Genomic DNA, 13,546 nt, shown 5'->3' on the forward strand with positions numbered 1-13,546 from the left:
TAAATGATGATAATAGGCATACCTTATTATATTGAATTTAATTTTATTGTGCTTTGCAGATATTGTATTTTTTTACGAATTGAAGGTTTGTGGCAACCCGGCCTCTAACAAGTCCATCAGTGCTATTTTTCCAACAACATGTGCTCACTTCATGTCTCTGTGTTACGTTTTAGTAATTCTACCAACATTTCAGACTTTTACATTATTATGGTATCTGTACAGTGATCTCTGATGTTACTATTATAATGTTTTGGGACACCATAAACCACAATCATATAAGATGGTGAATTTAATCTATAAATGTTGGGTGTGTTCTGACTACTCCACTGACTGGCTATTCCCCTATCTCACTCCTTCTACTCAGGTTTCCCTATACCCTAAGACACAACAATATTGAAATTAGGCCAATTAATAGCCCTACAATGGCCACTGAGTGTCCAAGTGAAAGGAAGAGTCACATGTTTCTCACTTTAAATTAAAAGCTAAAAATGATTGAGCTTAGTAAGGAAGGCATGTTGAAAGCTGAGATAGTGTGAAAGCTAGGGTTCTTGTGCCAGATAGTTAGCCAAGTTGTGAGTGCAATGGAAAAGTTCTTGAAGGAAATTAAAAGTGCTATTCCAGTGAACACACAAGTGATAAGAGAGCAAAACAGACTTATTACTGATATGAAGAAAATTTGAGTAGTTTGGATACAAAATCAAACTAGCCACAACATTCCCTTAAGCCAAAACCTAATCCAGAGCAAAGCACTAACTGTCTTTAATTCTTTTCTCAGACCCCATCATCTAGATGTTGTCACTTCCTTTGTCCTTCACAAATCTCAGTTTTTCTTTTACATTTTCCACCCTTTCTCCAATAATTTTCACCTTTTCCTTCCTTTATGAGTTCTTATCGCTGCTTCATGTTTCTAACTTCTTCCATTACCCTTTTCAGTATATTTATTATGTATATGTTATTTATATATTTATTATGCTTTTAAAAAATTCTTGACTCATTTGTTCCAATTATACTGCTTTAGGTAATGTATGTGACTGAGTTGTCTCTTTTTGATAGTAGTTTTGCCCCTCAAGTTTATTTACTTTGGCCAACGAGCTTACATTCCCCTGGAACTATCATATAGTCTAACTGGTAACATCTGCTGGGAAAGAGCAAAAGGCTGGGCCTTAGTCCTTGACTGAGAGATGAGCTTGTGGAAGGAGGAGGTTACGAACCCCAAGACAGAGTATTCCATCACTGTGCCACTCCCTTTCACAGCTATTTCATCAGGAAAATCTGCTGTTTGGGAACTTAACTAACCTTTTGGAAATCAGTATAACAGCAATAGGAGGAGGCTGTCTTCTGACGTTATAAATCATTAGTCCTGGGAGTTTGGAGGGGAGAGTATGGAAGAGCAAATAAGAAGTTCTGATACGTCTGCACCTGTTTTCTACAAGTTCTCACCCAAGCAAGACTTTTGCTTACCTTGGTATTACCTGATTCATAGCAACACCATGTTGAGCTCTCACTTCCAACATGGTAATGGCACAGGTAAGATTGTCCTGTGGCAACAAAAGGGAGAGGCAAGAGCAAAAAGTAAAGCATTCTTCCAGCCTACCTTCTTATAGTACTTTTCTATTGTTTTCTTCCCTAGGCTACAACCCCTTCCCTTCCATACACATGTATTCTCCAGTTCGAGGCTGCCTTTATTCTACACAGGAGCTTTCAGACTTTGTTTTGTTATTTTTATTATTGTTGTTATCATCATTAATATCTCAGATTCATGCTTCCTGTGGTTTCTGAAGGTTGATTTTGGGGAAAGGAGTCAGTAGCCCATCCTCATCTGCCACCTTGATAACACAGAGCTTTTTTCAAAAGAATGTTTTACCCCCTAGAAACATGCTGTTGTCACTGCTGAAGTCTAGCTGCTCTTAGAAGATTTCTACTCTGTTTCAGAATTTGATTAAATTGACTATCTCTTCTCTTATTATTCCCAAGTATTGAGTTCAAAGGAATCATTATAAAACAAGGAACAAAAGGCAGGAGACTTTGGTTTGAAGGATAATTGATCTATAGCTATATATTGATATACAGATATCAATATATCTATGAAATAGAAAAACAAACATTAAAACATACATACATTTCCTGAGGAAAAAAAGACTCATCTTTTCCACTACAGGTTTGTGAGAATTAGCTTTTTATATAAAGTCCTCTTACACATTCCTCTGGGACTATTTCAAGTCAGCTTTTTTAGAGGGGCACGAGAAAAGTGGGACACCTGATCACCTCATGTCTCTCGGGCTTGGATTTGTGATTATCGAGCTCTTTCTTCTCCAGAATGTTTTTGTCCAGTTGTCTGCAATGTCTCTTCAGTCTAGCGCAGGGAGGGAGCAGGGTTAATGATGGAGCTAGCGTGTACTAACCACATTCCAAAAAAAGGAAAACCTTTTTATATTAATAGTATTTATTATACTGGGTTGTTGCAAAGATTAAATAAAATAACCTATATAAGATGCCTGGTGCAAAATAAATACTCAACATTCTAGCAATCATCACTTACCATGTAGAAACAGCACAATTGTTAACACTTTGAATAGTGAGTAAAATATTTTTGTTTAAAATTAAATAATTTTATAGACATTTTAATTATCATAGTAGCTTCACATCACTGGCTTTGTATTCCTATTCCCAGCATCCTAATGTTACTTTTGCATTACTGTCACTTGGACTTTCTGGTTTCTAGTTAGGGAAATGTGTAGTGTTCATTCAAAGTCCACCATACATAAAGCAGTTACTATTGTGTTTTAGAAAATGTTGCATTCATAGCTAATACATTGGTAGTGATAAGAGGTTCACTTAAGCCTGAACTAACTGTTCACCTGGTAGCAAGGCACTGTGTTCTCTGATCAACTTTCCCTCTGAAAACAACTAAAAAGGATAGATAAGAAAATTTTTACATAACTTATTTTTAGTGTGTTTATGAGCTGTTTAGTTAGGATACTCGGGACCAAAAACTAATGGGAAACAAAACTCTAGAGATGTAAGCAGAGCACTGAACAAGGCTCTAAACTTGAGTACCTTTCCTCAACTGAGTGAACGTGAACCTCCATTTTGTTTTGTTTGCGTTTTGGCTCTTATGGGGTACAGGGGACAAAAAAACAAAGTCTGGGACATGTTTAAGGTGGGGAATCTATTATGACACCAGCATATTGTGATGTCATATTGTATGGGTAAATCAGAAACCAGTGAACTAGAAACAGGAATATTACCTATCTCAAACCTTAGCACTGAATGGGGGTTGCCCCTGAAAATTCATAACTATAAGATGGTCTTCATGAGGATTTGCTGCCTGAACTCATACTATCAGAGTATTCTGAAAAACTTGAGGCTGAGAACTTAAAAGTTTTAAGAGATACTGATATCTCCAGGTCTGTCAGTGACATGATACTGGAAAAGCCACTTTCAATCCCAGAAGATAAAGTTGCAAGAAATACGAGCTCACCTTAAAAAAGTAAAGCAACACAAAACAACATGAGAAAGAGTACCATGAAGCTAGAGCCTTCAGAAATTGAGAATAGCAGAATGAGACCTGCAAGGACTTCAGATACTGAAATTATCAGCCATAGAAGAGAAAATAGTCATATATTAATATATGATATATACTTAAATTTTAAATGGATTTAAAATAGTAAAAGCAAAAGAGTTTTTAAATTACCAAACATTTTTAAAAGAATAAAGTTTCTAAAAATAAAAACAAAATAATTGAAATTAAGAACTTAGATGTATCTGACAGAAGATTAGACACTGAAGAAAACATCTAGCATGTAGGAGAGACTAAAGGAGATGAAAAATATAGGTTAAGGGAAATGAAAGAATGGAAAATCCAACATACATCTAAGTGAGTTTTGTAAGGGTGGAGAGAGAAGGAACAGAGACATTAAATGGACAAGTTTTGACTGAGAATTTTGCAATACTCATCAAAGACAGATTCAGAGGACTAACATGTTCTGATCAGAATAAAGGAAAACATGCTTACACTTAGAGAAATCATAAAGTGATGAACACTAAAGACAAAGAGAAGATCTTAAAAGCATCCAGAGAGATAAATTATCTTCAGAGGAATAGCAGCTGACTTTTTATCAATACCCATATACATATTTTAAGACCAGTAATAACTAAAACTACTTTCCACTAAACCTCTTTAAAAGAACTTAAAGAATGCAGATGGGACTAAAGGAAAGTGGTTGTTGGGAGGTTAGAGTTGCGAGAAGGAGTGGTGAAACAAGACAAGACATTGGTAAATATTAATACATGGGTATATCCAAAGAGCTAGTGAAGGAATAAAATAATAATTGCAATATTGAGTTGAGAAAAACAAAATAAATTGAAAATAACAACTAGCAGATAAATCTAGAAGAGGACAACACAACTTAAAATGTCCTAAGTTTCATTTATTGTTCAGGATGATATAAAAAATAAATAACTCTAAAATTTGATAAGTGAAGTGTGGGTGTTGATCCCTTTTACTGTTAACACCAAAAGAAAATACAGCGTATGGCTTATAAATGGGGAAGGAAAAGAAAGTTGAATGAGGAAAAAATTTATTTCTTTAGACTAAAAGAAGATAAAAAAGGAGGAAAATAATGAAATGCACAAAAGGTAGGTCAAATAGCATAAAATAAGAGAAAAAAATAAAGGCAAATAAGTTAGCATATATAAGCTAATTGGACTAAATGTTCCATTTAAAAGACAAAAAGAAAATTCAAAATCTATATGTCATTTACAAGATACATATCTAAAATTGAGGATGCAGAAAGGATTAAAGTAAAAGAATACATAAAAATATATTAAGCAAATACTCTCTCCCCCCAAAAAGCTGCTACTAAAATCTGTTACTTTCAGACAACAGTGACTCTAAGTCAAAATCAGTACTGCAGAAAAAGAGGACAAGGATCACTATTTGATAACAAAAAGCCAACTAACAAGATTGACCTTATAACCTTAGAATATATAGAGGAAAATTTAATGAGCTACAAAGATAAATAGACAAATCTACCGTTATAGAGGGAGATCTTAATGTGTATCTTTAATAACTTAAGGTAAAAAAGAAACAGTAAGTTATAGAACACTTTAACAACATAGGAAGTTTGATCCAGTGGGCATGTCTAGAATATAGCACTCAACAACTGCAGAAAATACAGAATATACATTTCTTAGCAATCACACATAAAGCTTTTTTTTAAAAAAATGACTGTTTAAACTTGCCATCAAACAGTTTCAACAATTTTCAAAGAATCAATGGAAGATAGAATACATTCTTTGGCCACAGTGCAATTAGAAGTGAATAACAAAAAGATAATCATGAAACTCCATGTCCTTAGTTGAGTGGTGTCTCCCTCAAATTTCATATCCACACAGAAACTGTGAAAGTGGTATTTTTTGGAAATAGGGTCTTTGCAGATGTAATCAAGTTAAAATTAGCTGGTGGTGGATTACAGTGGGCTCTAAATCCAATATGATCAGTGTCATATTGAGAAGCATGACAAAAGACACACCCAGAGAAAACAAATCATGTGAAGACAGAGTCACAGATTGGAATGATGTGTCTACAAACCCAGGGACACCACGGATTGCCAGCAAATATCAGCGGCTAGGAGACAGGCATGGAACAGATTCTCCTTCATAGCTTCCAGAAGGAACCAACTGTGCCAACTCCTTGATTTTAGACTTCTAGCCTCCAGAACTGTGAAAAAATAAAATTCTGTTCTTGTAAGGCATCTAGTTTGTGGTACTTTATTATGGCATCCCTGGGAGACTAATATATCCCATATGCTTGGGAATTAAGAAGCATATTTCTAAATGGTTCATAAGTCAACAAAATAAATCATGGGGGATATTTAAAAACATATTTTGAATTCAATGGTAATGAAAATTCCATATATCTAAACCTAAGAGATGGAACTAAAGCAATAGTTATAGAAATGTTTATAGTCTTAAGTTTATTAATCAGAAAAGAAGAAAGGATAAAAATAAATGAGTTAAGTATCCAAGATAAGAAGAAGGAATACAAAATAAACCTGAAGAAAGTAGAAGGAAGGAAATGAAAACAAAAACCAATGAAACTAAAAAAATGTAATAAGGAGCACTGGATGAATTTCAGGAATGTGATGATATCGAATATATGAAAAGCAAGTTTCAGAAGAATACATGTAATATTCCATTTACATAGATATTAGATACAAGTAAAACTAAACAGCATGTTGTTTTAGGCTACAAATAACATGGTAAAATGTTCCAGGTGGTATTTTACCTCTTGTCTGTGAGGGAATGGCATGTGAGTGAGGAATGAGGGAAGGGAGGGAACGAGGGAGGGAGGGAGAAAGGAAGGAAGGAAGAAAGGAAGGAAGGAAGGAAGGAAGAAAGGAAGGAAGGAAGGAAGGAAGAAAGGAAGGAAGGAAGGAAGAAGTGAACTTTTTGTATTTCATATTTTTGGATTTTGTTTATTGATTTTTTGCAGTTCTTCTTTTGTGACTTTCCTATTCATATCTTCTGCCCATTCTTCCATTTTTAAAAACAAGGTTATTGCTGACATGGAGACCCAGGTTCACAAGTTGAGAGAAGAGCTGATTAGTGTGAATTCACAGCGGAAACAGCAGCTGGTAGAGCTTGGTCTTCTTCGTGAAGAGGAAAAGCAAAGGGCGGCACGGGACCATGAGACTGCTGTCAACAAACTGAAGGCTGAATCAGAAAAGATGAAAATAGAGTTGAAAAAGACCCATGCTGCTGAGACAGAGATGACATTGGAAAAGGTAAGACATCTGACTGTATTTTTTAATAGGCAGTTGAAACCCATATCTAAAATGCTAGGCCACCACCCTTATATTTAATCTCTGAAAGGTAATAGACATGGAATTACTCTTTTTATTTATAAATCTTCAAATGAGCAATTTAAGTATCTTGTTCTATGTCTAGGCACCATATCTACTAGGATTTATTGTGTTGACTTATGATATATCCCTATAAAATAATTTAAGGAATTTCCTAACTTTTCCATTGACTTTCATGGAAGAGATTATATGGAATATTCTATTCCATAGTAATTAAACACATATTGTGATAAAACAATATTATAATATTGTCAAATATTATATTTATTAGAAATACTTGGGCTAAATTTTTCTAGGTTTATACTTAAGTTTCAGATTTTTCCTAGGTTGCCTTATAATCATTTCTATATTTTACAGTTTTTTATAACAGTGTAGCAAAAATGACAATTTATTTTCCAGGTTAATATTTCAGTAGAAATAAGAAAAGTCTCTTTATAATCACACATTATTAAAATAAATGTCAATAAATGTTTACATATTTTGGGTTGGCTTACATTCAAGGCACAATCTTAAGTATTTTTTTTTTTTGATGTTCTAAAAAAGTATAAATATTTTATTCAGGTACTAAATGTGAATTACTGTTTGTAAAATTGCCCCTTGAGTTTCTTAAGACCAATCTGTATCTTGAGAATAAGAAACTTGAAAAGGGTAATTTAAGAATCACCTAATTCTATTTAATTTTTTCTACCTCTTCTCCATCTTCAAATAATGTGCCTTCAAAGAGTATACATTACCATACTAGGTATTACTTCATTGATTTCACACAGACTATGATCCTAATGTGCTTTCTTTATAGTACCTTAATTCATTTGAAAGTCAGATTTCAGCAGACTTTGCCCTTGCCTTTGCCCTTGGCCCTGAGCTCTCAACTCAGAAAAAAATAGGCAAAGGGCTCTAAAGAATTCACCTGGCTTCTTGGACAAACAGCAGGGAGACTGGTATGGCTGGGAATGTTGACAGAGGAGAAGAGGGGAAGGTGATAAGGCCAGAGAAGAAACCTCAGGGCATGGGCCCAGGTCAGGGAGGTCTGAGTAGGCAGTGAAAGGGCTTTGCTTTGACTCTCCGTGGGTAGAGGAGGCTTGGCAGGTTTTGAGCAGAGGAGTGACATGATCTGACTCACACTTGAGTAGGATCTCTCCAACTGCCGTGCTGAGAGGAGACTGAATTGAGGGCAAAGGAGAAAGTAGAGAGACCAGTTAAAAGGCTATTGCAATAATTTAGACAAGAGGTGTCTAGGTAATAGCAGTAAAGGTGGTAAAAGCTGATCAGATTTGGGATATGCTCCAAAGGTAGAGCTGACAGGATTTGCTGTTGATTCGTACACGGGGCATGGAGGGCAGGGCATAGGGGAGCTGTCGAGAGTGACACCAAGGTTACTTGCCCAAGCCAGTGGACAAATGGAGTTTCTCTTAGCTGAAGGGAAGAATTATGAGAGCAATAGGTTGGGCCATTCAGGACATGTTCAGATTGAGATGCCTTTTATACATCTAAGTGGGATGTTAATGATAATTCTTTCACAGCAGTATAAAATAATAATGTTTTGATGCTAAAATATATAAAGTTTTAGGAATTAGGGAAATTGCCTTATACAGAAGAATCTTAGACCTTTGAAAACAGCAGATAAAAGAGAGACTGATGGAGAGGGAAAGAACTCTTAGGAGCACACCTCACTTTGGCTTCAATCAACTCTGCTAACAGTTCAAGGTATTTCTAAATAAATATTCTTAAATCACACAGATACTGGTGTATCTTGATTTAAGAAAATTGGGCTTACTAAAGCCAGACTTATAAAACATCCAATTCAGGCTTTAATTATCTTGCATTATATATATACTTTACAAATATTTCTTTTTAATAGGAGATGAAGTTTGTCAAGTGTAGATTTATATGTGTTACTAACTGAACTGACAGGTTAAAGGTAATTAAAAAGTTAGTATTAGAAACCATTGGAATTCATTTGACAAACATTTCTGGTAGATTTTTTGTATCTTGAAAAGGCACATCCCAGGTACTGTGTGGATGCAAAGAAAAAAGAAGGTCACTGTCCTCAAAAAGATGAAGTAGTAGTGACAGCAGGACATACACATATGCACACATCCACAGATAACTATAATGCAGGATAGAGTGTGAATTTGGGAAAAATTATTTTTTGATGAGGAAATCAGGAAAAATTAACTAGAAGAGATGTCATTTGAACTAGACATAAATAATATGTAGGATTTTGACCAGTAGATATGGAAGATGGCATTCTGAGTCAAAGGGATAACAAAATAAGAGCAAACAAAACTACGTACATGGCAAATAGCTTAATCAAGGGGAGTGGTTAGTGATCGGGCTAAAAGATAGCTCGGGGATCACTGAAAGTCTCCAAAGCTGCGATAAGTATTTTGGCTTTGTTGGGTAAATACTGAGGAGCTACTGAATTTTTTGAGAAATAAAGTATCAAGATTCAAGTGATTATTAGGAACATGATTCTATCAGTGTTGACAAGGTGTGGTAGCAGTAGAAGGAGTGGACAGGGACTGGATAGTCCAAGCTACCGCTTCTTGAGGGCCCAGTAGAGGTACATGAGAGCCACTAGAGGTGTCATGGTGACAGTGAGACAGAGAAGACATTGCAGAAGCATCACAGAGATGGCGTTGATTAGACCTGTTAGGTATAAATTCAACCCTTAATTGGGAACATAGAAGTTTCTGGTTTGGGGAGAAAGATGATGAATTCAGTTAAGAACATGTTGAGTTTGAAGTGCCACACTATACTTTCACTTGCTGTTGAAAGAATGTTTCTAGATATCCTAAGAGAAGACAGGACTGGAGAAAAGCAGCTATAGGAGTCACCCACAGAGAGGGCCTGGCCTGTGGCCTTGGGAGTGAGTGAGCCTGTTGAAGAGAGTAGAAGGGGAGAGAGGGAGAGAGAGAGAAAGAGAAGAGAGGGAGGAAGGGAGGGAGAGGGAAGAGAGGGAGAGGGAGAATGAATAAACAGCTATGAAAGAAGAACTTAAGGGAACAACTCCATTTGAGAGGTTGGCGAGGAAACAGTCACATAAGGGTCATCAACGTAGAAGGAATATGAGAAGAATGAATTTTCATGGAAATAAAGGAAAAGAATATTTGGAAAGGAGGATTGTCAAGAATGTGACAGAAATCAGGAAGGATGAGGGTTGAGGAAAGGTCACTGGATTTGAAACAGAGAAGTCATTGATGATCTTGGACAGTGCACTGAAAATGATAGTATGCACAGAAATACGGTTGCAAAAGATAAATGAGGAAGTGGGGATGAAGGAACACTCTGTTGTTCTGGAAAATGTGACGTTAAAAGGAAGGTGTAGTTCCAAAGAGCAGCAGGAGTTAAGGAGAGTATATTTTTAGGCTGAACATGTCCTGAGCATTTTGAAGACATGAGAAGGGACTAAAGGACAGGAGCAGCTTAATGATGTGAAGAGTCGTGGATAATTGCTGGCTTGTGATCTGAGAGGTGTGGGTGTGAGTGGAATCCCTGCCTTGCCCCTTGGCTACAAGGGTCCAGGCACAGGAGATGTTGGTCTGTGCCTGGAACGTGCCATGCCCTCTCCTGCCTCCAGGACTATACAGCTGTCACCCTCTGCCCAGAATGTTCTTTGCATGGTTTTCCTATATGGTCAGCCTCCTTCTCATCATTCCACACTCCTCAGAGCATCCTTCCCTGACTTCTTTACCTAAAGCCTGGCATATGAATACCAACTTACTTTGGCCTATTGTCTTTATAGCTCATCTGACTACCTGAAATCATGTCTGTTTATTTTCTATTTCCTCCCATCCACTAGAAAATAAGCTCTATTAAGAGGACCTTGTCTATTTGTTCATTTCTACACCACCATGCCTAGAAAACCCGGCACATGGTAGGTGATCACCTGGGATATAGTCAGTGAATGAGCGACAGGAGGGATGACCTTCACCAAGGGGGGAAGAAAGAAGAGGATTGGTAAAGACACAGAGAAGTTCTCTGATAAGACTTGAGAAGACCTAGTAGCTAATGTCGTCTGTGTTCTTAGTAAAGAATCACAGTGGCCTGCTTAAATGAGGAGTTTCAAGAACAGTAAAGGCAGCCAGGCTTCCAGCTGAACAGATGTGGAATGCAGCAGAAAGGAAGAGGGTGTGAGAGGATTCACTCGTACAGAATTGGAGTTCTGCAGCAGAGTAGGGAGCATGGGCAGTCTGAGTCTGGAGGAACGGAATGCTCCCGAATTGAAGTGAGGACACAGGAATGCACAAAGACAGAAATGAGGCCTGAGCATAGTCGTCTTAGCTGACACAGATAAAGGAACTGAAAAGGTGAACCACAATGTCAGGACTTGTTGGCCAAGAGGGGAGCTGGGGAAAAGGAAGAGAACGTTAAATAGGCTAGTGTTTAGTGTGATGAGTTTGTTTTTTGTTGTGTTGGTGGAATTTGCCAACTTCAAAGTTCATATGTTGAAATCCAGTGTTGCTGGGCTATTCGTATGAAGAATAATTTGTATTTCCGAGTGATTAATGTTTTTACTTAACTAGTAAAACTTCACTTCCAAATGCAGTGAAGACCTGAACTGTGAATTTCCCAAAAGCAGGAAATAATCATTTCTAAAGCACTAGGGTCATGCATGGTGCCTGGCCCAAAGTAGGCATTCATTAAATGTTAAGTGAGTGAATAAAAGAATAATGATCAACTGAGAAATTCAGTATAACCCCTGTGCATGGTAATGTGAATAAATAAATCATTATTGGTTTATCCAAATTTGATTTCAACCCATTATAAATACTTTGGGTAGGGCAAGATACATTTTGTATTCAAATATTAATTTATATTATTTTAGTGTTATAATTTCCTCCATATTACTTAATAAGTTAAACACATAGCATAAATCTTTTTTCAGACATAGTTTTAACTTTTCTACACAAATTAATAAATATTTGAGTTCCTACTATAAAACTTTGAATTAACACTAATAAGCTGGTAATTCTGTTGCTAGTCGGTTGTGTCATTCTGAAAGTTACTTGGATTCTTCTCACTGTATCTTATAAAAAGTTTAATGTTTCATCATGTTTAAATAAATCCGAAAGTTCAAACATTTGCTAGCAGTTTAAAATCCCATCAGAATTCAGAGGTTTAGAAATTAATTTTCTATCATTGAATATAAAATTGAAGTTCAAAGAGGAGAGGACAATAACACCAGAATAATAAATAATCTAAATGTAGCATTCCATGTGGGTCTGGGTTGTTTCAGTAGCACTTCAAATGTTAAGGTTATAAAAGAATTGCTAAGCCCAGATCCTACCTGAGTTTCTGTCAGTAGCGATTTAGACCTAGATGATATCTTGAATGACTTTTGAGTTGAGAGAAATATGAAATACCTCCACGAGGTAAAAATACTTGAAATGAGAATCCAAGAGAGTAAATGATTGACATTTGCAAACAGAACGCTTCTTTTCTAGCCTTTTAAAATCTTTTCAAACTGAATTGAAACAAAGTCCATAAAATATGAACCTTTGAAAAATTAAAGAACATTACTAAGTGATGATAGTTGGGTAATTTTTAGAAGATTGATTAAAACTTTGCTATTTAAATTTTGCCAAGGTATTCAGCTATTTGAAAAATAACCATTCTTAAAACAGAGGATAATTTAGAAGATATGGAAAATAGCATATAAAATTCTCTGCTACTGCCACCAACCAGATATAACCAATAATAATAATTTAATGTGTATGTAAAATAGCTATATTAACTTAGCTTCTCCAGATCATACTAATTAAACAGTTCCATCTCTTCCTTTTTCAAAAGCCATGCTAAGAAATTCTTTGAAAATATAGTTTTCATTGTTTCATGATATTCCATTTTGTGGATATGGCATAATTTATTGTGTTATTCCGTTATGTTGGAACATTTAGATTTTTTAAAAAGCTGTTAAGTGTGGAGATTAACACATTATAGATAAACTTTTGTCAGTGTTTTCAATTTTTTTCCCTTAGATTAAAATTCTACTGGAATTAACAGGTTAATTACAGCAATTTTGTACTAATTTATATTAGAAAATTTGTACTAATTTATGTTTATTCCAATAGAGTATCTATTTAGTCCTTGGTATTGTTAGTATTTTTTTTAAGTTTTGGTACTTTTTGTGAACAACAGTTATTGTTTTTAATTTGCATTTTTAAAGAGTGACAGATTGAACATTTACAATAGATTACTTGTTACTCGTATTTCATTTTCTAGGAATTGCCTATTCATGTCCTTTGCCAGTGTCTCTTCTTTTAGGGTCCTGATGTTTTTCTTATCAGCTTATATAAATTCTTTTTATATTTAGGGTGATAAAACCCTTATCTCTGTGGAAAATATTTTTGGTATTTGCCTTTTAATTTCATGATACACAGATAATTTTATTTATATTTAGTCTAATCTGTCCATCTTTCTCTCTGTGAATTTTCCACTATAAATAGTTGTTTTAAGCTCCCTGTTTTGATATTTATAAATATATCAACATATCAAACATTTTCTGCAAGGTACTATAAGTAAAAAGCTCTTACAAATTTGACATAGCATTTACCAGCTTGGGTTCCTGGTCTGTAATTTTAAGTGGTATCTGAAGGATTATGCTGGAATTCTGCCAGCCTGAAGTCATTAAAAGGCTTTGAACAACAATTCAGCATCTTTTTCAAATTTAAGAAAAG

At 35.4% G+C, this 13,546-nt stretch overlaps 1 protein-coding gene across 1 annotated transcript in view; it reads left to right on the top strand.

Moving 5' to 3' along the window:
* Nucleotides 1-13,546, top strand: part of CEP112 (centrosomal protein 112kDa) — a 269,639-nt gene that overhangs the window by 95,209 nt on the left and 160,884 nt on the right. The window contains exon 4 of the mRNA XM_012662386.1: nt 6,558-6,788. Coding sequence (XP_012517840.1) covers nt 6,558-6,788 — 231 coding nt within the window. The remainder of the gene's footprint in view (nt 1-6,557; nt 6,789-13,546) is intronic.

This window comes from Propithecus coquereli, unplaced genomic scaffold (genome assembly GCF_000956105.1).
Source record: "Propithecus coquereli isolate 6110/MARCELLA unplaced genomic scaffold, Pcoq_1.0 Scaffold76, whole genome shotgun sequence".
NCBI lineage: Eukaryota > Metazoa > Chordata > Mammalia > Primates > Indriidae > Propithecus > Propithecus coquereli.